A 26,011-nucleotide genomic window follows, 5' to 3' on the forward strand; every position below is an offset into this window, starting at 1 on the left:
TGTGTGTGTGTGTGTGTGTGTGTGTGTGTGTGTGTGTGTGCGCGCGCGTGCTCCTTGGGGGAATGATCATGTGTGAATATGCATATGGTGGGCAGAAATCAACTACTCTTATGTGGTCTACCTCGTTTTGTAAGGCTGACCTCTTACTGGGCTAGAACTAAAGTGTGCTAAAGTGGCTAGCCAATTACCTCAGGGCTCTACATATAACAGCCTCCCCAGAGCTGACATTACAAGTGTGCACCATCAAATTCAGCTTTTTAGTATACGGGTTCCGGGCAAGGCAAATCCATTAATAACAAAACTATTTCCTCAGTTTTGACAAGTGAAACACTCTCAGGGAGAGAAGAGATTTAGGTGGACCAGAGAGAGACCCAGCTTCACAGACAAAATGCTAGCCATGCAACCCTCCTAACCCAAATCCAAGTCCGAGGAGTCATTAGAAAATCTGAATGTGGGGGAGGGGCCTCTAACATGCTAGCACTTCTGCAGCAAAATTAGAAGGGGGATGGGAGACTTTCTCAGTAGCTTCTGAGGCAGAAGTCTGGTAGTCTGGTAGTCTGGAAGAGGCTGTGCACAGGGAGAAACATCTCAGTCTCAGTGAGAACTGACTCCCCAAAGTGTTACCTACCTACACTTGTGAGCAGTGCCATGTGTGTACCTGAATGTTAACAGTGTCATTCCTTTCTGTCAGATGAATACATTTTTATAGGACAGCAGAGCAGTGATGATAAAATGCTAAAAGTGAATTAAGGAAGCAATGCCAGAAACTGTCCCCATACAAAGAAATTTGGGGGCCCTGTTCACAGAGTTGGTAAGTCATACCCCGTATATCACCTCTGACCATAACAGGTGTCAGTTTATGGATGACTGGGTGGATGCTGAAGAAACTTGGAGAAAAGTTGCAATGAGCTAAGAAAAAACGCAGAGCAGAAATGAATCTGTTCCTGCAGTGAGGGTGACGTAGCTAATCTAAGCATGATTGGCATTGGCTGGTCTGAGAAAACAGACTGTTGCCATTCCTAGGTGCTGTCAGAATGCAAATCTTTCAGAATATTCAGAATCTTCCCCTTACATGGAAAAGGAGGCAAACACTGACTTTAGTCTCTGCCCCTAGGAACAACAAAAGCTAGTTCCTTTCATTCCCATTCAATAAAATATTAACACGTATGCAAGGCTGCCAGAGGGGAATTCCCCAGGCCTGCCTGGAAGGAGCTTGTAACTCCACGAAGAGAGATCAGAATGTACATATAGACATTTACTGAACATACTTTAATGTAACCTGGAGCTTTGCTGGTGATTTTGTTTTTTAGCATAGTAGTTTCCCCAAAATTCAGGGGAAAATTCTTTCTTTTTTTTTTTTTGATTTTTCAAGACAGGGTTTCTCCGTAGCTTTTTGGTTCCTGTCCTGGAACTAGCTCTTGTAGACCAGGCTGGCCTCAAACTCACAGAGATCCGCCTGCCTCTGCCTCCCGAGTGCTGGGGTTAAAGGCGTGCGCCACCGCCACCCGGCTCATGATAAAGTCTTTATGGTTGCACTGAGATATCCTAATTGTAGACCTTATGCAAGAGCTAATACCTATTAGATTTGATGTACAAAATATTGGGGTTTGCTTTATAAAAGTACTGATACCCTCGGGGTCTCTTGATATTAAGTGGTGGCAGGATCTACAGTGTGGTTTATCAATGCTGATTATCCCATTTTTAAGGCCAAAATGGTGCTCCCCATTCTCCATGAGGACCGTTTTACTAAGAGCTCTCTAAAGTCCTGTCTCAAGCGTGACCATGACTTTTCAATTTTTGAATTTAAAAATGCAAATTTTATTTCAAAAGACCTCAGTGAATACATTTTTGAGTCTTATTTCAAAGCAAGTATGAATTTAAAATACTAGAGTTTGTTAACTTTCAGAAGTAGAGGAAAGTGCTGATCTCACAAAAAAAAAAAAAAAAAAGATGGTCAGAATTCCAGGGTGTGTGTTACATGGGCAATTTAAAAATGTCTTAGGAAGGAAAAATGTGAATTTATCCTTAGGCTTGTAATGACATCTCATTCAGAGTCAAACCGTGCACACATGCCTGGTATGTGTCTGCAATTTGTTCCTTCTCTACTTCTTTACACTTTAAATGGGAACTTTTAAAATTAAAAGCTTCCAAGGGCATTCACAGTAGGTTGTTGCTGTTGCTGTTGTTGTTGTTGTTTTGGTGTAGTGACATCTTTCCAGGTCCTGGTAACTATTTCCTGTAATGTTGTCCAGCTTTTCATAGGTAAATACTAGAGTTAAAATTTTTTTTTAATGTTTGTTCATATCTGCTTGTATTTAGAGTATCTATTTCCCCTTAACCACTGCAGTCTCCTGTTAGCAATCTAGTTAACAATGAATGACTTTAAGCTTGGATTTTTTTTGTATGACCTTCTTGCTCTAATGCAAAAACCTAGCAGTAAAGAGACTAGCTCTACCCAATTCCATAGCTCCTAAAAATGGTATTAACTGTGATTCTCGGGCATTATGTTATAAGAAGGCCATTTGCCAAAAGTCTCCAAATAGCTGACTTTTATTTTTATGTCTTCATGAAAGCAATGTATAAAGCACAAATAATTTCTGGTTTGAGACTCAAATAAAAGATACCACTGTGTTTATATAGATTCTTAAATTCCCACAAATGATTGACCAGGGACCTCAGAAGGAGAAGGAGACTATAACAGGAATTTAGAGTCTTGTGAATTTACACACTAAATTTTTACCCAAAGGACTGACTTAAATATAACCCAAGAACCAACAGCCAATCACTTCTCCAGAAGCAGGGATGAGAACAATCAACCCTCTGTAGTCGTAAGTTTTTCGTCCTTGGATTTAACCACCCTTGGACTGAAAAAGATGGAAAAACCAATTCCAGAAAGTTCAGGAAAGCACGGTGCTTTCTGCCCTTCCCTTGTGGGTAAAGTGATGCATAGATGGCCCATCAGTTGTCACAAGCAGTCCCGAGGCAACTTAAAGAGCTCAGGTGACAGGATATGGGTGGGTTATGTCTTATTACTAAGCGCTGTCAAGTAAAGACATGAGCATCACCAGGTTCGGGCATCCACTGGACTCCCCAGACCAAACTCTCTTAGATACCAAATGCCGATGATACTGATCGTCTTATTTCCTTCCTGTATGACCCCAAGTCATACCGATAGGAAATGTAGGCAAGCCTCTTGGAAAGCTCAAGGTGCCTTCGGATCTCACTTGGAAAGTCGCAGGGTGTGTCAGAAAGTCACCCAGCCAAGCACTCATGATTTAGAGCTATTTCCAACAAAGAGGTCAACAGTCCATGAGCTGTGCTAACCTTGTGCCTTATTGACAAAGTATCCCAGAGACCCAGCTAGAAGAGGCAGAACTGAAATTGGTTCCTTGTTTCAGTACATGGTTGTTTGGTCTCACTGCTTTGGGGAAGGCAGAACTTCATGGCAGGGGTACCAGGTTCAGTAGAACCACTTACCGCATGATATCAGGATACAAAAAAAGGAAAGGGCTGGTTCCCATTATGTTCTTCCAGGACATAGACACACAGACAGACACAGGCAGACAAACAGACACATATACGCACCGTCTTCCCCCATATGCACACACTCGTACATTATCCATCCATTAGATCTGTCTCCTAAAGGTTCTACCTTTTCTTACTACTTTCCCAGCTGACCACCGGGCCTTCAACCTTTGGGGATCCTTTTCCACCCCATGTGTGAGTCAAGCCTGCACTTACTCCTTTGACCTCTTCTGCTTCCCCCTACTCCTCCCCAGGCTGCCTTGACCATCCAGGACAGCCACATCGAGATCCACAAGCTGGTTCTACAGCAGCGGGAGAGCTTGGCCTTTTTCCGAGGTGGCCCCTTGCAGGACCAGGAGAAATCCCGCTACCTGGAAAAGCAGCGGGAAGAGTTGGCTAACATCCACAAGCTTCAGCACCAATTCCAGCAGGAGCAGCGGCGCTGGCACCGCCTGTGCGACCAGCAGCAGCGCGAGCAGGAAGCCCAAGAGAGCTGGCTACAAGCGCGGGAACGTGAGTGCCAGTCACAGGAGGAGCTCTTGCTGCGCCACCGCAGTGAGCTGGACCACCAGCTCCAAGAGTACCAGCAGAGCCTCGAGCGGCTGCGGGAGGGCCAGCGGATGGTAGAGAGGGAGAGACAGAGGATGCGTGTCCAGCAGGGTCTGCTGGGCCACTGCAAACACAGTCGCCAGAGGAGTCTCCCCGCTGTCTTCTCTCCAGAAAATAAGGAGGTATGTCTTAGCCCTGCATAGACTGGGCTTACCCAAACATCTGTATTCCTGGTTCTTGGTGAAGAGCTCCCAAGACTGTGTCTCAGTTTGGAGATGGACAAAAAGCCAAGAGCGTTTAGAACCAATTCTTGGGTATCTTGACTTAAAAGATGGAAGTTCTAAGGTCCTGGATTTTTATTGGGGCCTCTGTGCTCTGAGACACCCTTTCCTAAGAAAAGACCACGGAATGGAGTTGCCCCAATAAAATAATGGATATTCTGACCTGGAGGCACATCCACTGTGAGAAAGATGCCTCTTAGGTATTTGAAAGACCCTCTTTAGATGATGCAATGTCATAGACTAAGAGTATCCTATTGTATCGCATGGCATGTGTCTTTAGCAGATCATTTAGCTCTTCATGTATAAGAATTGAATTGCACAGGTTCTTTTTTTTAAGATTTATTTATTTATTATGTATACACATGTATACAGTGTTCTGCCTGCATGTACACCTGCAGGACAGAAGAGAGCCCCAGATCTCATTACAGATAGCTGTGAGCCACCATGTGGTTGCTGGGAATTGAACTCAGAACCTTTAGAAGAGCAGCCAGTGAGTGTTCTTAACCTCTGAGCCATTTTTCTAGCCCCGAATTGCACAGATTCTGATGTAGAAAGCTTATTTTCTCTTTGTGAATTGGAGATATTGAATTCAAAATCATTTTCATTCCGAAGTTATCGTGAGCTGTGCCTGATTAAGGCCTGAGTGGGTAAACCCATTCAGAAGATCCCTGTTCCCACTGCATCCTCTCTAACCTTGCTTGACAATTCCATTTGTCTGGGCAGACTTTCTGCACTCTGCGTCTCATGTGTGTTTTTATCGATAGTGCATCATAGAGTTGTAAAAGTTAATAGGCTTATAAGAAAGAACTACGTTGCATCTGATTTCCCTTCAAGTTTGCTAAATTACATTTATTGCAAATTCCTTGTGCATTGAAGGGTATGTTTTCGGCCTTTTTATGGAGCAAAAGTGGAAACACTGCTTGCTTTGATTAAAATAAAGTGGAGACTCTCCAAGGGTATAGACTCAACTGCTTTCTAAAAATAAGATAAATTGTGCATGGCGATTCGGAGGTTCTTGTTCTAGCTCATTTAAAGGGGTTGGGAGGAGGGTAAATGGGAGATTTCTTCCTAACCTTATTCTTATTAAGATCTTGATTGCTAGAATAAGAGGTTTCAGGCTTGTGGGCTAAATAAATACGCTGTGAACTTATTTAAGTTGCTAAAGAAATTACTGTATTTTTCTGTGTTTATGCAGGTCATGGAACTTAATCGAGCTGAGAGTTTGTGTCATGAAGATTCATTTTTCATCAACGAAGCTTTGGTACACATGTCACTTAACACTTCCAATAAACCAAATCCGTCGGGTGTCCCATGGGACACTTATCCCCCAGGTGTATCTCCTTTTGATCTGGTGAGGACTAGTGACAATCAAACAGAACTGAAGAGAGATGTTTCTCAGCCTCCAGATGTCAACCATGAACTCTGGACAGCCACGGGGCCCAGCCATGAGATTCCTGCCCTCCAAGTAAACGTCCAGGATTCTTGTAAAAATGGTAATTAAATCTCTCCACATCATCTGTATGGTGTCAGCGAGAAATTGGTTCCTCAGGAGAGTGAAGCATAGTGAGCTTAGCATGGGAACGATGGCGGCCATGAGTTGGAATTTTCTGTGGAAAGTCTCCGGGCGCCCTTTACCCCTAATGATCTGAATAGATGATGCCATATGGGAGGGCTTAGGGTATGCCGTAGACATGACCAACAGGGCATTTAGGTCAGTGGGCTAAACAGTATCCGCTTAAAAGTGGTCCAGCTTGATCTTTATCCCCCACTGTAGACCCTGCTCCATCGTGATGTGTGTCTCAGTTGACACTCAGAAATAAAAGGAATAGACAGGATTTGTGGTAGGACTTTATTGTCTGTCGGGGTGATTTCCTGTAACCTTGGTGAAATCTTCTGTTGTGCTATTAAACACGCAGAATGAAAGTGTTAGCATCATTTGTCATTGTAAAGAAAAAGGTGTTGTCTCCCGGTTAAGTACCTCCTAAGGACACAATTTGCTAGCCCCATTAAAGCATTTGCCAAATGTAAAGGAAGGGCAGCTAGAGTTTCCAACTCCATGTGAATCCAAATGATTGAGATCTCTGTCCATTCTGGATTGTTTTTCGTGGGATGGTAGGCAGGGAATTAGGAGAACTGGAAGCCAGATGGCATTAAACAAATGGCTGGCCACATGCATGTGACATAAATCACTGCCAGTGCGATGCTTCAGAAACATAAAACAATCAGGAGCTCTAGCAATCCTTAGAACTGGACACAGATTTGTTTCCGGGCTTGACATATATTCTTAGTTTGTCAGTTGGGAGGATCATTTTTCAGCAACAAAAAAACTTTGAGAGGCATTCGGTTCCTTCCAGTTAGGGAGCAATCATTCTGAGGCTGCTCTGACTTGATTTATGACTGATCCAGGGAACGCTGAGCCTTAGTCCTGGCTGTTTCTTCCCACTGCTCGGTCACCACTGTACTGTTCTCTAGGAGAGACTGAAGTAGTTCGTCCAAACATTGTTTTAAATGTTTTTCAAATAATTTGCTAAAGTACAGTGGAGTACATTGGATTAAAACGTAAAAGATCAAACAAAATTTAGAAAATGGAAACCCGTCGCATCTGTTAGCCTTGGAACTCCGTCCTGTGGAGCCCAGGAATGCTGATGCTGGGCACACTTTGCCTGGCTGAGCTGACTCAACTTGCTACGCTCAGTGTTTTATGTGCTCTTGTCAGTGTGGTTCTGTGCTGGCTTTGGTATCACTCAGAAACTCCATTTGAGCCAAACCACATTTGGCTTTTGTTTAGAAGTATTGCTCTTACTCATTATGGGCCTACCATCATTTTCTCTCACCTCGGGCCTCAACGACTTAAGCTTTGAAACGTTTGGCAGCATGTTTACAGTAGACAGAAAAATGTACCAAGGAAATAAAATAGACAGCAAGCCGTTCTATCCGCATAGGAAGTGCTAGATAGAGTCAAGAGAAATGCCGGGACAATTGACTTTCCACTTAGGAAATCCATCATATGTCCAGTGTGGACCAAGGGCATTCAGGACAGTGACAGCAAGAAGGAAGGTCAACTTCAGCCTGAATCTCTCAGGAGCATCTTGGGGTGTAGAAAGTAGGGGTCGAGACAGATGTGTCCACCGCTGGAGTTCTGCGAGTTGTCAAAAAGCTCTGCTTATGTGTTTGTTTACTTTAACTTGAGAGGCAATTTCTGAACAAGAGAGAAGAGAGTCCAAGAATAGGAAATGATAGGATAGTGAAATGAAAATGGTTTTTTATTTTTAAAGGGGTGGTTGGGGCCAGATAAAATTGGTCAAACCGTTCCAAGCTTTCATAGTTCTGTGGTTTGAATATCACACATTAGCCACTGGTAGGGGGGATGTGCGGTGGGGTAGCTAGGCTCTCCACGCATGCTCCACAGGGGAATGAGCTGGCAGGAGCAAACCGCAGGTACACCGGGTGGTGTTGACATCACGCATGTCACAGGGTGCTTCTGAATCTGAGTGAGCACTGCAAAGGAGCCCTGTAGAGCACAGTACTCCAGCTGTTTGCCTATGATGTCCTAGCCTGGTATTTTTGTTAAATATGCCTTTTAACGGCCTGGCCGTAGTGGTGCACACCTTTGGCTCCAGCACTCGGGAGGCACAGACACGTGGATCTCTGTGATTTTGAGACCAGTCTCTTCTACAGAGTGAATCCTAGAACAGCCTGGGCTACAAAGAGAAACCCTATCTAGAAAACAAAAACCAAAACCATGCCTTTAGCTGTGAGTGATAAGCTGTGCTGTTTATTGTTGGAGCATAAGGGCCACTATTTCTGGAGGGCCCTAGGAATGGCTTATTCTCTATCCAGTGCTGTGCTTGGGTCCAGCTCAGAAGAGTAAAAATAAGGATTTCTGAAACAGGAGGGCAGATAGTGTGTGTGTGTGTGTGTGTGTGTGTGTGTGTGTGTGTGTGTGTGTGTATGAATAAAATTCACGGATGTGCCTAGAAGTCACCTCATCAAGAATTTTCATTATTTTCTTTTTTTTCCCTTTTCCCATCCAACCTCACCAAGACTCTCCAGATTCCCTCTAGTTTTTGCGCCACTCTTCCACCATCACCACCAGCAGGAACTCTGCAGATATGTCAGCTTGCTAGCCCCATACAGAGGTTCTCCATGGAGAAAACCATTTAGCACTCCCAGGCACCAACACGGTCCTGTGGTGATCTCCAAAGTGGAGGGGGAACTGAGCAAGAGCAAGGCAGGGCAACTTGTCCAAGGTCACAGGGGTGGCAAAGGAAACGAGGGATCAAACGTGGCCAGACTGGTTCTGTTGCGCCTGCTCTCCGATCAGCGGCTGCAGAATTCCCAAGAGCCATGCTGCCCTGTACATTTAACAGAATGTGGAGGGGATGTGGGATACATCTTTATGGAATGCCTGGCAGGATACTCACAATTAAGGGCCAGGCTTTTGTTTTTGTTTATCCCCCCCCCCCCTTTAGTATTACCATTTGGAAACTATTTCTAAAGGTTTTGGATTTCTGTGACCAAGTCTTCCTTGGGACCTGAATGTCTTCAGATATCCTAAGTAGGCTATAGTTTCAGTTGCTTCCCAGGAGACACATTTTTCTCAAGGATATTTGGTTTTCTAATACCTAATAATAACTCCATTTTATTTCTAAATATTTAAGGTAGCGCCATAAAGAAGCTTGCTTTCTAGTTTTGGAAGCGATTTCATGAACAAAATTGTTGGATATTTGAATATTAAATCCAAATTGGCGTTTGATTTTATTTATAGTGGAAGAGATGGTTGGTTTAAGGACGTTTTATTCTTGCCCTCTTCTGAGGGATTCCAGCCAAGACCACAAAAAGTCTGAATTTCTTTAAACAAGGAAGCCTCTGTGGGACAATTGCTATATAATTGGTCCTATGGAGCGCTCAAAGCCCTCCCCAAAGTCATTTTATTTTATTACTGTGTTTTTCCCCCTCTTAGCTTTTCTAGAACTATATGTTGGATGCATCTAGTTCTTGTCTATTATTTGCTCTTTTCATCCGTCAGTGAGGAAAACATTTTGTGGTATGGATGCCTGAGGTCTGCTTGAGCTTAGTCTTTCCTTTTATTTATATTTTTAAAACTATCTCAGAACTCTTCAGATTCCCTAAAATGTTCTCTCTGATGATATTAAAGAATTATTATTTTGTGATCTGTAAAATAAAATTTAGGTTGGGCCAATTAAAATAATTATTGTACATATGTGCATGTGTGTGTGTATGCATGTGTGCGTGTGCAGGTTTGTGTATGCCCTGCACATGTGCAGAGGACAGGGAACAACTTTTGGGAGCCAGTTCTCCCCTTCTGCCTTGTCAAGGCAGGGTCTTTCTCCTTATTGCTGCTATGCTGTGTATGCAGGCTAGCTGGTTCTTCAACTTCCCAGCAGTTCCCTCTTTGCCTCCCATCCTGCTTTTCGGGGTGCTGGAATTTCACATTCTAACCACCACACCCAGCGTTTTGGTTTTTTTCTCTCTTTGTTTATTTTTCACATGGGTTCCAGAGCTCAGACTCAAGTTGTCAGGCCTGAATGGTGAGCCCAATTTACTCACTGAGCTACCTTGCTGGCCCATATTTTTATGGTAATCTCATAGATCTTGACCAAAAGAGTGACTTTATTTATTTATAAGAGGTCAAAAGCCCAAATTTCAAACTTTCTAGGTAGCCCAAGATGACCTTGAACTTCCCATCCTCCTGCCTCCACCTCCCAGTTGCCGGGCTTACAGACACGTGCCACCATATGTTCAGTTTATGGTATGAAGAACTGAACTCATTCATGCTAGGCAAGCAGTCTGCTGGCTGAGCTGCCAGAGGGACTTCATTGTTTTAGTTCCAAGGAGTTCTTCTTGCATGACATATTAGAACTTGGTGCCCAGCAAAACATTTCCCAACTTAAGGGAACTGTATTCAGAATATCTCATCTTGGTAATGTTGTTGTCCGTTTTTTTTTTCTTTTTATTTGAGCAAAAATAGGTTTGTCAGGCTCTTCGATGACAGACTTCTTAAGCATAGCTGTTTGGAAATGAAAAACTACACTATAATTCTAAATAACAGTCTTCAAACACTTGAGAATCTGGTGATTTCCAGTGTTTAAAAACTATTCTAGAATTCAGAAATTGGCACCTTATTTGTGTAGTCTGAATGGAAAGAGGCTGTGCCAGAGACCTTCAGGCCATTTTCCATAAAACAGAAATTAGCCTTGGGCTCCACAACTTTGGGTCACAAAGGTGCATTTGAAGTGAGGGTTGGCTAAGTTTTCAAGGGTTGCCAAGCCAAGTACCTCAGACTCGGTAGGTTTAACAATAGAAATTTACTCCCTTAGAGTCCTGGAGACTGAAGTCCTGGCTCAGGGTGCTGTAAAACTCGGCTTCTGCGGCAGTCTCTCTCTCTCATGAATTGTCTTCCTGTGTATTGACAGGATCTCCCTTCTGTGCCTGACCAAGCTCTGATCAACTCTCCTAATAAGGACATGGTTATATATTATATCAGGGCCTAGACTCATGACCACCTTTAACACACTTCTTAATGGCCCTACCTCCAAATACATCAAGGTAACCTGGGTTACGTGTAAACTTTTAGGGAGCATTATCAAGCTTTTAAAAGGGAATAAAATGACTTTCCTCTCTACAATAGTTCTAGATGTCATGAAAGCTTTGCTTTTTTTTAACCTATTGGAATTGAACTATAATTTACCTACTTTGTTTTTCTTTGTTTGTTTGTTTTACTTGGTTAGGGCAGTGAATTGAACTTCATTAGAAATGACATTAAATTGTGATAAATTGGTCTATCTATCTTTATAGACATAGGTCTTTGTGTTATCAGTACAGGGGGTAGGAAGCAAATCTTGACTCTGTAGGCTTATTCCCTATATACTTAAATTAAGATTAGAAATATTTAGTCTATAAATTTATTTCCTACTACAGCCTAAATAAGAAATTTAAGCTGTGCTTGCCAGCCTAGGCCTCCATCAGATGGCTTTAGGAGTTTGAGCGTTCTCTGTGATTGGTGGATAGTAGCTGTCTGAGGTTTGGATTATTTAAATGAAACAACAATGAAGGAGTTAATACATTCATCATGGCATCAAATTCTAGTCCAGATATAGCTACAGGAGTTTGAAGAAGTCAAAATTCAGAAACCCAGTAGGCAGTTCTGTCTTCTGAAACCAGTCACTGTAGGTAACGCCGAGGGAGCCATGCTATTGCTTGCTTTTAGTAACCTGCTTCGGAAACATAAAGAACGGATCTCAAAGGCCTAGTTTTATAGATGATTGACTTGAGACTTTCACAGATTCTGTACCAGGGAAAGGAAACATGACATTTGCCAGTAGAGCCTGGTGAGCTGCAAGCGCTTATGCCAACTTCCTGATTGCATATTCTCTGGGGGCAGGTTTGCTCCCAGAGCCAACTGGGCCTGGGCCATCCTGCCTTAGCATATGGAGCCCAGTTCACAGCAGGAGAGCACAGCCAGTAGGGTTGTGGGTGGCTTGGAGGCAGGAAGCCAGCCTTGTGGCTGCTGTTCATTGCCCTCTCCTCCCCCAGGTTTCAACGTGGGTTGAACAAGCAGCTCAGGTGAGAGTCCAGTCAAGGCAGAGGTTGGGCTTGCCCTTCTGTCATTGTTAGCTTTAAAAATGAAAACCAAAACCCAGGCATGTGTATGCATGTGTGGCCTCGGGGTCACATTTTGACATTTCTAGAATGGTCAAAGTGATTAATAGTTGGATTTGGAAGAAAAGTTGTTTATAACCATTTATGCATTAAATAACCCTGAAAGAAAAAAAATATACTTCCGTTGATTGCAGTGACTTGTAGGGCAGTGATCCAACCCCAAATAAGGAAGCATTACCCTCCCCAGGTATCAGATTCTGAACACTGTCTCCTCTCTCACCCCAACCACCAAGGTTCCAGTGTTAGCATGGGTTAAAGTGTGGTGGGTTCAACTGAGAATTATTTTAACTTTGTCTCAGAAGGATATAGCCACCTGGTTAGGAGGTAGCAAGACTTCCTTAAAGGGTCATGTAGTAAATACTTAACTTATTTTGAATCACCCCATCTTCATTGCCAATAATCAACCCTGCCATTGCAGCTTGAATGTAGCTGTCCATAGTATGTAAAGAATGCTGTGTTCTAATATAAAGCCACTGACAGGTAGCCTCAGGGCTGGAGAGATGGCTCGGTGGGTAGGACCACAGTTCAGTTCCCAGCACCGTGCCTGCCAGCTCACAACTTCCTGTAGTTCCGGCTCCAGGGAATCTAGTGACCCCCTCTGGACTTTGTGGGTACCTGCACTCTTGTGTGCACATAACCTCCGTGCACCACCCCCAAAAGGGAGGTGGAGTTTACCTACCCCAGAGACTGCTTTCCAGACTTCACCTCACCTCACTTTCTGCTCATTGAAGGATGAGGAAGACGAAGCCTCTTTAGCTTAGGAATGTTTGTCCAAATTAATTCACCTTTGAGTCAACCAATTCACCCGGATGAATTACCAGGATAATATTGTATGGCACTTTGTGCTATTCAAATTGCATTTGACCTCATTTGCTATCTTCTGAGATTATGTTAACTCTCTCTGTGTCTCAAATAAAGCAGCTTTGTCTTTCATTATCAGTGAAAAGATGAATTCATAAATCTATAGTTAAATATATGCGATAGAGTCCAAGGTTTGTGGGTTAAAATTTGGAGAGACTCTCCAGCCCCTAATCTGCCATAACCCTGATCCTGTTATGGTGTTGTCTGGACCATTATCTAACAGTGAGCTAACTAGGAGTAAGATATTTGGATGGGATGTGTTGCCAGAAGGACAGTTCCCATAGCTGGCATTTTCATATGCTTGGTACCATTGTGTCAGAGTTTGACCCTGCATGTAATAAATACAGATTACTCCATCAAGAAATATGATTTGAATCAGGATGAAAAAGAAAATTCTAGCCTGCATCTCTAACAGCTTCCTTGGATGCTTTTGGCATGGTCAGCCTGGCCCAGTGTGTCATTGCCCCCACTGACCAGGAGCTTGTTAGACTTAGTTCACACCATGATTCTAGTCTCTGTTGTTAGAGTCGGGATTCCACCGTTGTTTGATCTCCAAGTCTTACTTTCCCCATATACACGAAAGATTAGGAAGTGCCCAGAGAGCTTAGCATGACTGGAGATCTAAAGGATCTTAGCACCCAGCCTAGTGCTAATCGAAATAATCTGTTCGACAGAGACTCCGAGTTAGCCTGCTAATAACATGAATGCGTCTGCCAAAAGCTTCAGATATGATTAAGGAAATATTAAAAATTGGTTTTAAAAAACCTTCAGGATCTAAGCATGTTAAAGAGAGAGCTGTACATATCAGTCTCTTAAGGAGCACTTTAAAATATTCTTACTTATTACTTCAGAATTTCAAGTGATGCATTTTATTCATATTTACTCCCAACTCCTTACCCACACCCAACTTCATGTCCAAAGTAGTGTGTCATCAAAATTGTACTCCAGGTGACGCCCCAAAGCACAATTGTTTGTTTCTCTTTGTTTCTGTCTGGAGAAGAACAAATGCCCATTAGCCACATTTCTAGGCCCAAATGTGAGCACGGGAATGCAGGACATCCTGACAATAAGAATGAATATCAATTGTGGATGCAAAGTTACTTTCTCTATAGATTATCCAAGCCTCAATGGGTATATCCCATGAATACATCCCCAGAACAAACTCCGAGTCAGACTTTCTTTTTGTGACTGGAAAAGAAAATGCCAGTCACAGGCATCAGAAGGAGATGGATCTAAACCACGTCTTACCTTACATTTAGAACTTGTGATGGTCATCTATCTCCTCGAGACCGATTCACTGGAGACAGCTTATCCCTGTCAGTGCTGGGAAAAGGGACAAAGATTAAACCCCACATTCACCGGGAAGCAGCTCTTGTTCATACTTTTAATTTGAACTAATTATATGTGCAATGAATTTTGTAATACCTGTCTGCACCACCAAAGAGTAAGCATCACATGGGTGGAAAGTCCTTGCGTCTCTTTTGTTAGTTTTGCTTCCACAGTGTTTAGTGTATAATTGTGTCTGAAACATATTCATGAAATGAATTAAGGCACAAATTCACCATTCCTCCTCCCCTTCCTCCTCCTTCTTCCTTTTTCTTCCTCCTCTTCTTCTTCCTCCTCTCCTCCTCTTTCCTCCTTCTTTCAAATAAGGCAATTAAATTAACCTCTATGTTCCTGAATTATGGTTTCCTTTTTTTAAAAAATTTTGAACTGACTGCACTGCTATGTATCAGTTTGGTATAAGAATTTCCCTACAGTACTAGAGAACATATCTTTATAATAGTGATTTTTTTTCCCATTTACCACATTGTACGTGTAACTGCCACATGGCCTTGTACAGCAAATGAAAACAAGTTAAAATGTGTTTTCCATAAAATACCTTAAGTTAGCTGAGTCTCATGGAATCGATCCACTGCTGTCATTTGGGTAAGGAGACACATAAACAACTCACCATGTAATTGTCCCCTCAAAGTCAGCTTAGCTGGTCACCGGAGCATCTTTTCTGTTTTACATAGAATATCTTGAACACCAATATATTAAATGTGGGTGGCGAGCTGAGCATCAGCGAAACACTTTCTTAAGCTCTTTTTTCTTCCACTAAATCCTGTTTAACAGTCCAGTGTCTCTCCCCGGGCAAAACAATTAGGGTTTGTTTAGCTAAGTACACTCCCAGAGTGTGAACTAACTTCCCTGGCACGACCTTCTGCTTGTCAGCCATAAAATACTGCCTGAAATATCACATATGATTGTAGCCATCTGCAGAGTGAGCGTGCTGTCATCTTTGGAAGTATATGCCTTTGTTTTGCCAGACTGAAGCGCATTTCACATTCCTCTCCGTCCACTTTTTAGACACAGCTGGCTGAAGAGGAGAAACGCTTCTCATCAGACCTTGGGCCAGACAGTAAATAAGCCGGCGAGGATGTTAATTTGCCGTAATAAATCACTAATGAGTCTTCTTGGATAGTGGGTCAGATATCCATCTTTTTTATTTTTAATGTATTAATTCAACTTAATTTGATACGTTAATGTTTGTTTGGGAGATTTACCTAGAGAAAACTGTAGGTGCCCAGACTTTCACAACGTGTGAGCCTTTCTTTGCACAATCACATACAGTAAGGCTGCTCAAATTCTAAGTATTCTTTTTTATTCCATTCTTTGTGTATGTGTATGTGTGTGTGTATGTGTATGTGTGTGTGTATGTGTATGTGTGTGTGTGTGTGTATTTGTGTTCATGTGGTGTACATGCCTTTGTGTATACGGTGCACATGCATGTATGCATACATGCAGAGGCCAACGGTTGGAGTTAGGCGTCTTCTTCTCTTATTCGCCACTGTATTTGTGCATCTAAATGAGGCTCACTATTTCAGCTAGACTGGCTTGCCAGCCAGCTCTGGGTATCCTCCTGTCTCCGTCTAAAGCTCACAGCACTGAGATCACAGGTACATACTACTACACCTGGCTTTTGACGTGGGTCTCGGGGACTTAAGTTCAGGTCTTCACGCTTGAGTAGCTAGCATTTTACCCATTGATCCATCTCCTTAGTCCCCATAGCTCTCTGCCCAAATTTCCTTCCTAAAACATAGCATGCTGGATGCTCGTATTGAGTAAAGACCCTGGGGATCATGAGCAGGGTCGCTGGAGGCCCGGCTTCCCTGGTGACAGTGGCTGCATTTTCTTTCCCTAACGTGATGCTCTCAGGCGCTGGAAGAAACATTTACAAGCAAGGCCCTGGCAGAGTTTTAATTTTCTTTAATGACTTGCTTCCTACCAGTGCTCTTGGCACCCCGTGCAGCGATTTGCCATCAATTAATCACACGGAATGGTGTAATACGCTGCACTGAGGGCATTGCCCTCTGCGAGTCTCATAAATCAACCAGAAACAAACAACAGGAACTGCGTGCTTAAGACTCTTCATGCAAAACCCCAAATGAGGAGGTGGTTTTATGTTGTTTTCTAATATGTCCTAGGAAGCCTGGGAACTTTCTTGTGGGTCCTGAGTTTTGAAGTTCCAGTGTTTCCAAGATGATTGCACTAAGTTCTGGCTATGGGAATCCACATCTTACACGCTGGTGTTCATGTAGAATGCAGGCGATCATCATTCTTCTGGGTGACTGGGAGGGGGGTATGGCTTTGTGTTTTTCTCTGAATTCGGGGTCTTTGTGCTCAACAGCAAGAGACCGTGTTTTAGGGTTTCATATAGGGATGACTCAGAAGGGATGCAAGCTTCCACCCTGGGAACCCACAACATTTGCAGATGGCAGGATGTGGGGTAGTGTGATGCTAGAAGTCAAGGAACTTTCACAATCCGTCGCTTTGCCAGCCGCTTCTGGGATCCGTGTTCGGAGTCTTAAGCCTGTCTTCTTGTCTCTTCCGAAGGATGCTTCTAGTTAACTGCTTCGCTGTGATGGATTTCTCCTCCTAATTTTAGCATAGTAAATATGAGTCTATTTAATATTAAAATCCTATGAGCCTAAACCCTGAGGCGTGCACACTCCATGTCTTTATAAATGTTCTTATGGTCTGTCTTTAGAATATTCTTGCAACGGGAATATATGCAAGCCTGGCATCTATCCCATCTGATTCAAATCGAACCCCCTTTATAGAAGCTAAAGGTTTTCAAAGCTGGTTTACTTCCAATGAGTGGATTGAAGGTCTGTCTTGGGATGGATTTATTCCTACCAAAAAAGTCATGACGGCTTGTCCAGGTTGGCAGGATCATTACAAATGGAGCCCAGCTTCTATTTTTAGTTTTTTTTTTTTTTGATGCTTCTGTTAACTGGAATCGTAAAATATATACAGTCTTTGTTTTACATATGCAAACTGCTTATCAACAACTTGTAGACCAGAGGGGAAGGAAAAGCAAGATGATCATCTTACCCGAAATGTGATGGTACGTTAGTAAGCATGGAGTAATGGGATCACATTTGGCTCTTGTATGTGAATGTGAATTTGCCTGTTGTTGTTCCCTGAGGTCTGTGACCTAGAGCCCTGGCCACCATGAGGGTGTGGTCATCTTACAAAGGGCTGTTTAGTCTTTTTATAGGGTGCTCCACCTGCTACCTATACAGTTATGTTTGTGTATTTGTTTTTAAAGATTTATTTTATTATTTACTTAGGTGTATAGATATATTTGGGGGTAGTTTTATATTGCTTGACACATTCTAAAGTCGTTGGGAATAGGGACTCATAAGTGAGAAAATGCTTCCATAAGATTGGTCAGTGAGGAAGCCAGTACTGTACTTTCCTGATTAGTGATTGAAGTGGGAGGGCCCAGCCTATTGTGGGTGGGGCCAAACCTGTGCTGGGGGTCTTGGGTGCTATGAGAAAGCAGGCAAGGCAAGACATGAGGAGTAAGCCGGTAAGTAGTACTTCACTATAGTCTCTGTGTCAGCTCCTGCGTGGGGTTTCTGTGCTGACTTCCTTTGATGATGAACTGTAGTATGGAAGTATAGGTAAAATAAACCCTTTTCTTCCTGGTTGCTTATGGTCATAGTGTTTCATCATAGAAATAGTAGCCCTAACTAAGACTCTCTCTGTCTCTCTCTGTCTCTGTCTCTCTCTCTGTCTCTCTCTCTCTGTCTCTCTCTCTGTCTCTCTCTCTTTGTGTGTGTGTGTGTGTGTGTGTGTGTGTGTGTGTATGTGTGTGTGTTCATTAGTGTGGTGCACACAAAGCCACCTAGTGTGGCTGCTTGGAGCTAAACTCCAGTCCTCTGAAAGAGCATCAGACCCTGTTAAGTGTTGACCCATCTCTACAACCTGTTTTTGTTTTTAAAACATACAGTATGGAACCTCAGATTTGACTTTTGCGAGTTCCTCTTCTGAGCTGGCTTTGAGTTGGTTTACTTTAATGGACAAGAAGGGAAAGCCCAAAATTTCCCTTGTCCGAGCTGGGAGCAATCATTACTGGGAAAATTCACATTAAATGTGATCACTTTGGGTAGACAAGAGGGCTCAGTGGGTAACAGGGTTTGTTTTGCAGGCATGGTGACTTGAGCTCAATCCAGGAAATACACATAAAAGTGAGAAGAGAGAAAAAAAACTGTACAAATATCCTCAGACCTCCCACGTGTGCTATGGCATGCACCTCCCCTCCCCTCCTGACATCAGGTGTACGCACATACAAAATAATGATGGCAATGAAACAAATAACAAATTTTTAAGTCGCCAACTTAGAGAAGTTATCGCGCTGTGGTAGTTTCTCTGATTTTTACCAAGAGGTAAAATATAGAAGGATTATCTTTTTCAAACGTTCCTGCCAAAAAATTAAAATATTTCCTCTTCATATGTATCCGATGGCAGATGTGGTCGTTTGGATAGGGAAATATGATAGATGGATCTGGCAGAGTCTGCCTCTTCCCACAGCTTTAGAGACCCAGCAACCGACTCTCGTTACCCTACTGATAGGAACCCTGCTGATCGGATGGGGCCATGGTGAACTTCCTGTTTTCAGAAATCAAGGTGTGCTTTCCATAGCGTTTCTGTTTTATTAGTCAGGCAGACCACCCCTGGTATGATTATTTTCAAGTGAGATCGTTGGTTAGCCCAGTGATAGATATGGTTCAGGGAAATTCCAGAAGTGTCTTACGGGGGGTATGATTCGACGGCTCTATCAGCTCTAGCCTGGAAAAAGCAGCAGTTGAAACTTACCTAAGGATTCTGTGCACTTTTGGCTAGAGTGTTGAAGGAATGGATGAGACTTGACGTGTTCCTGGGAGGGGAGCAAGTGATGTGGTTTTTCTACCATGCAGAGATGAACAAGAAGCAAAGGATGCTGCCCAGTGTCTGCAGCCAAGTTTGAGCAAGCGTAAACCCATCCCCTTTCCAGTGTAGTGAAACGTATACACGTCAATTGGTATCTCACAGGTTTGCAAGGATGAACCTAGCGAGTGGATGAACAAGCCGATGTGTGGGAGAAGGCACTTCCTTCGTATTGGGCAAGGGAGGTGGCAGGCTGTCATAGTGATTCAGTCAGAGGGCCTGGGACTTAGGCCTGGGTTCAGATTCCAGCTTGGTCACTTATCTATGAAATTCTAAACGGGTGTTTAAAATTATTTGGTGTGTCTCAGATTTCTCACGCGCCTGATACTATCTTCTTTGTGGGTGGCATAAGGATTACATAAGGCAATACATGAACAATGCTTTAGCAGCACTTAATAAACATCACTGGTGCTCTCTTTCCTGTGGTGAGAGTGGTCTGAGTTCTTAGGAGGTACATCTGATCATTGGCCTGCTTCCACAGTACTCTCGGTGATGGGACATGCCTCTCGAGTCCCATTGGGGTGAAGCCATTACACCGTGAATAATATTCCACAACATGACTGCCTGACTGTTACTAGGTATTATGTGAGTTTTTTTTTAAGCTCCCATGACAATATTGGGAATGTTGAGGGGATGACAGGATGGTTTTGTATGCTTCTGTTGTGTTCACATGCTCAGTGACGTTTCCAAAGTGCCTCTTCCCAAGTCGTAACCACAGCCAGCACCTTCTTCTTTCTTTTTTGAGGCATCCTTTGGAAAATACTGATGTCACTGGATGTTGAAATCACCTCCTTGCATGTGGCACACCCTTTAAATACCGTTTTCCCCTTCCATTGGGAACAGTTGAAATCCAAATGACACGTCTCCACATAATTTATCACAGGGGTTATGTTTTGAAACTCAAACCAAGCACAAGGAACTTCAGCTGTGACTTTATTTACAGCATCTGTGTGCCAGGCCATACTGGGAATACCTCAAGGGTTGTGTCCAGTCTGTTGAGGGTTTGTTAGGGACTTATTCAAGGTCTCTATGTGTGGAAGTTGGTCATCCCTGAGAAAGCCCAGGAGGTTATGTTTGCCCTAAAGACAGAGTCCAGCTTCTTTCTAGTCACCCAGCCTCACAAACCGTCAGCCTTCTTTACCCGATGGTCCAGTCATGGTATTTTGGTTCATTTCTGATGTACCTGTGGCTCATCCATTCCCTCTGTCATGAGGGTCCACTCTGCCTTATACTACGACCTCATCATCCCTTCACCTCTTCCAGAAATACTCTGGGCCATTGTCTCCCAGGGGCCTCTCCGGACACCCTTAGCTGGGGTCAGGAGCCTCTCTCATGTGGCTCTGTGGAAGTAAGCAGAAACTTCGCTTCGCTTCCACAAAGTTCCCTTATATCCCTTCTAGACACTGCAGTGCCTTATACAGCATATTAATCACCAAGGCATCATTCACAGTCAGTGAAATGTTTAGCCAGTCAGTCGACTACCCAAACAGTCTTACAGAAAGACTATCAAGGTACAGAACATTTCTGTCCACCCGCTTAGGCTCTTTTTCAATCGGGCTTCAGACCAGCAGTGACCACACCTTTGCTTCCTACCACCACAGGCTAATTTTGCTTTTCTAGAATATCATGGAATCAGTCAGCCCTTTCAATCAGTACCTTTTTCTGCCTGGCTTGTTCCCGCCCTTCCTGTTATTTCTGAGATGGAGCCATGTTGCTGCATGGGTCCGTGACAGGTTCCTTTGTTTCACAGTGTAACCTGTTGATGGTTATCAGACCTGGCCTGCCTCTGTGAACTGTGTTTTTATATCTCTCCAATGAACGCCCAGGAGTAGAATGACTACTAGGGTAGGTACCTACTCAACATAAAGAAACCCATGGAGTGGTTTTGAAAGTAACTATATCCCTGCTAAGTCTCTGGGGTCCTGAGAGCAGGTCGGTTTGCCTGAGTTCCTAGTGCCCGGCCCAGTGAAAGGCACACGGTAGGGGCTTAATGTTTATAGAAAGATAAGTGAATGAGATGAACAAGTCAGGCTTCATTCTGAGTTACCCTCTGACCCAAGCCAAATACTTTGTCCATTAAGCGGGGCAGGGATTTCTCTAACTAATGCAGGTTCAATCAGGGCAGGCAAAGAATGAGGAAACACTGATCCTTCCTTACCCTACTCCTGATGAGCTTCCTGTGTCAGGGTGGTATGGGGAGGGAGGCCAGCAACACAGGTTAAAGAGGGACCAGAAAGGCGACCCGATGACCAGAAACCATGAAGCTTTACAAAGCCTACCTTTCCTCATGACATTTACCCCCTTGCAGTGGCTGTACACTTCACTGGGATGACCTTTCATTTCACTGGTACATTTCACTGGTGACATCTTGGTGAACTTTTGAGGTTCAGCTCAGATGCCTTCTCCTCCCCCTGAAACCGGCCTTGGCCACCACATCTGGAAACTATTCTTCTGTAGAAAGTTGTTGATACTGTGCAGAGGACAGTCATGTTTATTAACCACCAGCAGGATGCCCTGCCTATTGAATGCAGTCGAACTTTCTTTGGACTGCCAGCTCCTGAATAAAGACACAGAGACTTTTTATTAATTAAGAAAGCTTGGTCTAAGCATAGGCTTGTTCCCAACTAGCTCTTAAAACGTACATTAGCCCATTTATGTTAAGTCTACATTGTGCTAACTCTTTGTTACCTCTCCTTACTGTACAACGGACTTCCTCGGCATCGAGCTGGAGAATCCCCGCCTCTCAGAGTCTTCCCCCGAGTTCCTCCCTTTCCCCAGAAGTCGTACCTGTCCTCTCCTGCCTAGCTATTGGCCATTCAGCTCTTCACTAAAGCCATCAGAAGGTGTCCTTAGGCGGGCAGGGAGGGACTGGGACACATTTCTAACACAGTGTGATCAAGTGTATTTCTACCTTGTTTTTCTACAAGGCAACCAGCAGCTCCATGGCCACAAGCTTGAAGGCTGTCCGCAGCCGCGCAGCTGGGACTACAATCATTGAGGGAGTGTCCGGGGCTACTGAATGCTGCCCTCACACATGGGGCTTTCCCTAGTCAGGAGTTAAATTACATAGCCAGATGGGTGTTGTTTCTCAAGAAGAATTTTTTTTTTTAAAGAAGCATCTGTGTCAAAAGAGGAGGTTACTGTACAACCTTGAGTCTGGGTCACCTGGATAAGCAAAGGATGGCTGCTGACTTTCTTCCAGCTCTGGTCTTGGGTCACGGGTCAGGAAATGCAAACATAAGCAGGAGGATGGCCCCGCTTTTCATCTGCGCTCATTTACGAGACAGTCTTCAGCCAGTTCGTTTTGAGAGAGATGGTTCCAAAGAGAGATAGTCATATTCATCTCTCAACTACTATGTGAACAGTTTCTTCTTTAATTTATGGTAGTTCTGCTTCTGTCCCCCAAGTGTTGGGGTTACAGGTGTGCCACACAAAAATGGCTGCCTTGTTTTTTTTTTTTTGTTACATTTCAATAGTTTAGAAATCTTAATTTCCCTCTTTCCTATAAACTTCTTACTTTTGTAATTATGTAATTCCTAAAGCATTTTAATTTTAATGTTTGGAAGTGTAGTGACCTTCACTATGATAACAGGCTTGCAGAGAGCCAACGTGCGAGATCTTGGTCAAACTATGCACATTTTCTGTAGATTACGTTGTGCTTCTTAAATTAATAATCTTTTGCAGTAACATAAACTCAAAGCTATAATTAAAAATGATATTTCATGATTTGGCTTAGCAAATGTCATTTCAAACAAATGAGAATTACGAAGTTAATGTTTCTCATTAAAAACTACAAAACAAAACTACGTTGCGCCAAAAATAAAGCCAATTTTTCAAAAAAGAATAGGCCTGCAGATTCTTTAACATTGATCATTTTGTAGTTAATCAAGATGACAAAACAATCCTCATTCACAGGCATTGAAAACAAAGAATTGTGTTCCACTTTTAAATTCTGGTAACAGTATAATTATGAAGAAGCAGGTAGAACTAATTAGCTTGGGTGCGTTTGGTTAAATTGCTTGCCCTCTTCAGATGAGAGCAAGCGCCGGGTCTGGTATGCTGGAGAGTCTCAGCAGCAGCTTCCCGTCCACTGAACCAGTAAGCATTAAGTGCAGCATTAAAATTCCTAGCTTGGTTTCCTGCCTTGTTCAGCTGGCAGAGAAATGATTCTTCTTCTCTCAGCAAAATGAGAGACTTAGGTCTTTCAGCAGGAGCAGCGTCAAGCTGCTGGCCGTTCCCAGAAAGCCTGGTCAGGTGTGATGGTGCCTAGAAACAGACGGTCCCTGGTGCCGTGGAGAGATCCCGTGCCATGACGGTGCCGCCTGTAGCCAGGTGATCCTTCATCCGGCAAATCTTGAGTTATCCTTTCCTCTTCCCTGGCTTCCAGCAGTCCATTGTTTTGTTTTGTTTTAAAATGAACACATTCCTTGTCTACCTGGATATGTCACAGACAGTTTCAAATACACACAAAATTAGCAGAGGAGTGTAGTAACCACTCATACCATCACCCACCTTCACAAACCTATGACTAATCAGGTTTCATCCAGATTCCCACCTCCCTAAATTCTGTATTGAAAGTAAATTATAAAAATTTTTATAAGTGCATATTAAACCTTGACCATTTTGACAAGTATCTCTACTAGATAAGGCACTCTTTAAAAAAGTTTTATTTTATTTATCTAATGATGATTATTTGCACATATGATTGTTGCAGATAAAATATAATACAGAATTATCTACAATTTATAACATGCTTTAACAGTGGATTAAATAAGTTATCATAGATAGTGTCTTTCAAACACACTTTAATACTTCAGAATAACTTCTGAAAGTCAAATGTAAACACCAGTTTACAAAATTTAATCTCAGTAATAGCACTGCTTCATTTAGCTTGAACAATAAAAAATGGTGTTGCAGGGCCTTCTATTTTCAGGGATTCAGGTACACACTCGTCCCCTAAACAAATCTCTGAAGTGAATGCTTTTTAAGTCCTCACCACACCTAGGGGGAAAATGACAGGAATTCCTTCTCAACATGTGGCAGCTGTGTGTCTAAATTCCCAGTGGTTTCATAAATATCATTTGCGCATTTCCAGTTATTAAAAATAATCTCTAAAATAAACCTCCCATCGCAACAGCAGCCCTTTGCGGTGTCGTTTGATGTGTTCATTAACGTAGGCGGCTTAGCCATGAACATCGCGAGTGCAGCGGAAGTAACTGGTCACACAGTGAGCAGCTAGCACCTCTGGCCGCATTTGCTTAGGACCGCTGTCCTTTCTCTGTTCAGGAATGGTGGCTCACTGATAAGGCTGCAGGCCCTGCTGTCACTTTCCTTTTCCTTTCTTCTTCAGAGCTGACCACTGTTCTAACGTACGTATATATCATTTCTACAAGATGTTTTTACTCTTTTTCCCTAGGCATGGATACGCATCCACATCCCATACGTCAATCATATATTTTGTTTTGTGTTTGTGAGTAAACACTGAAGTACCAGTTCCCATAGTTAGGATTCTTTACAAAGTGTAGGTTCTGTTTATGTGACCATTTATGTCCAGGCTTGCTCTTTTTCTTCCATGTGTGCATTCATACGTGAGTGTGATGATGCTCTACCAACTTATGAATGAGGGCAGTGCATTCATTTCCTTATTAATGAGGAAGTAGCATGTTTCCCATCCTTTCTCGTTACAAATTATGACAGTAGACATCAATCTGATCCCTTGCACACATGAATGGGAGTTTATTTAGGGTATGACACTCAGGACTGGAAGGGCGTCCTCAGCTTTGCTGGACTGTTGGCCTTCTACAGTTGTGCAGCATACCATTGCCATCAGTGTCTGGGAAGCCTGCCGCTCCTGGTCCTCCCTAGGACTTAGCATCATTAGGATGCTGCTGTTCGGTCAGCATAATGTGCATGGCAACGGCGAGTCATTCCGTCCATCCTTCCTATCTGATCACAGCTGAAAAACAGTACCATTGCGTGGTCGGTAGCTTTTCAGGTTCCACCTCTGTGAATTTTTTTGTTCATGATATTGTTTCCTTTCCTTTCTTCCTTCCATCCTTCCTTCCTTCCTTCCTTCCTTCCTTCCTTCCTTCCTTCCTTCCTTCCTTCCTTCTTCCCTCCTTCTTTCCCTCCCTTCTTCCCTCCTTCCCTCCCTCCCTTCTTCCCTCCTTTCTTTTCCCTCCCTCTCTCCCTTCCTTCCTTTCTCTGTCTCTCTCTGTCTCTGTCTCTCTCTCTTTCTTCCTGATACAGGATTTCTTTGGGTAGCCCCGGCTGTTCTGGAACTCGCTCTGTAGACCAGGCTGACCTCAAACTCAAAGAGAATCACCTGCCTCTGCCTCCCAACTGCTGGGATTAAAGGCGTGCACCACCACTGCACAGCAGGGTTGTTTCTTTTTAATTCCTAGCTTCTAGAATTTCAAGAGATCCACTCTTAGAGATGTATTTCAAATTGGCTCACTTTATTTTTGTGCTCAGAGAAGTCGTTTTCAAAGAAAATCTTTTTATAGTTATATGTGGACACGTTAGAGATCAGAAAGGGACCTTTATCTCCTTCCCTTTCCTTTCTTTCACTCTTTCAATCTGTCTGTCTGAAATTTTGCTAGTTGGCTCCTTTGTCCTTCAGCCCCAGTATGGACGTGTGCTCTATCTAGCCCAGGACTTGTCCTTTCATAGCTTATACTCCTGTGTCCTCAGCCCCCAGCTTCTCTCTTATATATTCCTTTATAGGAGCATGTGCAGGCATGTGTGCATGTGAGCATGTGTGTGCATGTGAGAGTGTGTTACAAGTGTGTGTGCATGTGAATACTGCAAATGTATGTGTATGTGTGTGCATGTGAGAGTGTGTTACAAGT

General features: G+C 43.2%; 1 protein-coding gene across 3 annotated transcripts in view; it reads left to right on the forward strand.

The window, feature by feature from the left end:
* Arhgef28 (Rho guanine nucleotide exchange factor 28) overlaps positions 1 to 26,011 on the forward strand; it is a 295,501-nt gene that overhangs the window by 257,673 nt on the left and 11,817 nt on the right. For all 3 annotated transcript variants that reach the window (XM_005356442.3, XM_026783747.1, XM_026783748.1), the window contains 2 exons: positions 3,780 to 4,256; positions 5,551 to 5,848. In XM_005356442.3, coding sequence (XP_005356499.2) covers positions 3,780 to 4,256; positions 5,551 to 5,848 — 775 coding nt within the window. The remainder of the gene's footprint in view (positions 1 to 3,779; positions 4,257 to 5,550; positions 5,849 to 26,011) is intronic.

The sequence above is a fragment of the Microtus ochrogaster genome, chromosome 19 (genome assembly GCF_000317375.1).
Source record: "Microtus ochrogaster isolate Prairie Vole_2 chromosome 19, MicOch1.0, whole genome shotgun sequence".
NCBI lineage: Eukaryota > Metazoa > Chordata > Mammalia > Rodentia > Cricetidae > Microtus > Microtus ochrogaster.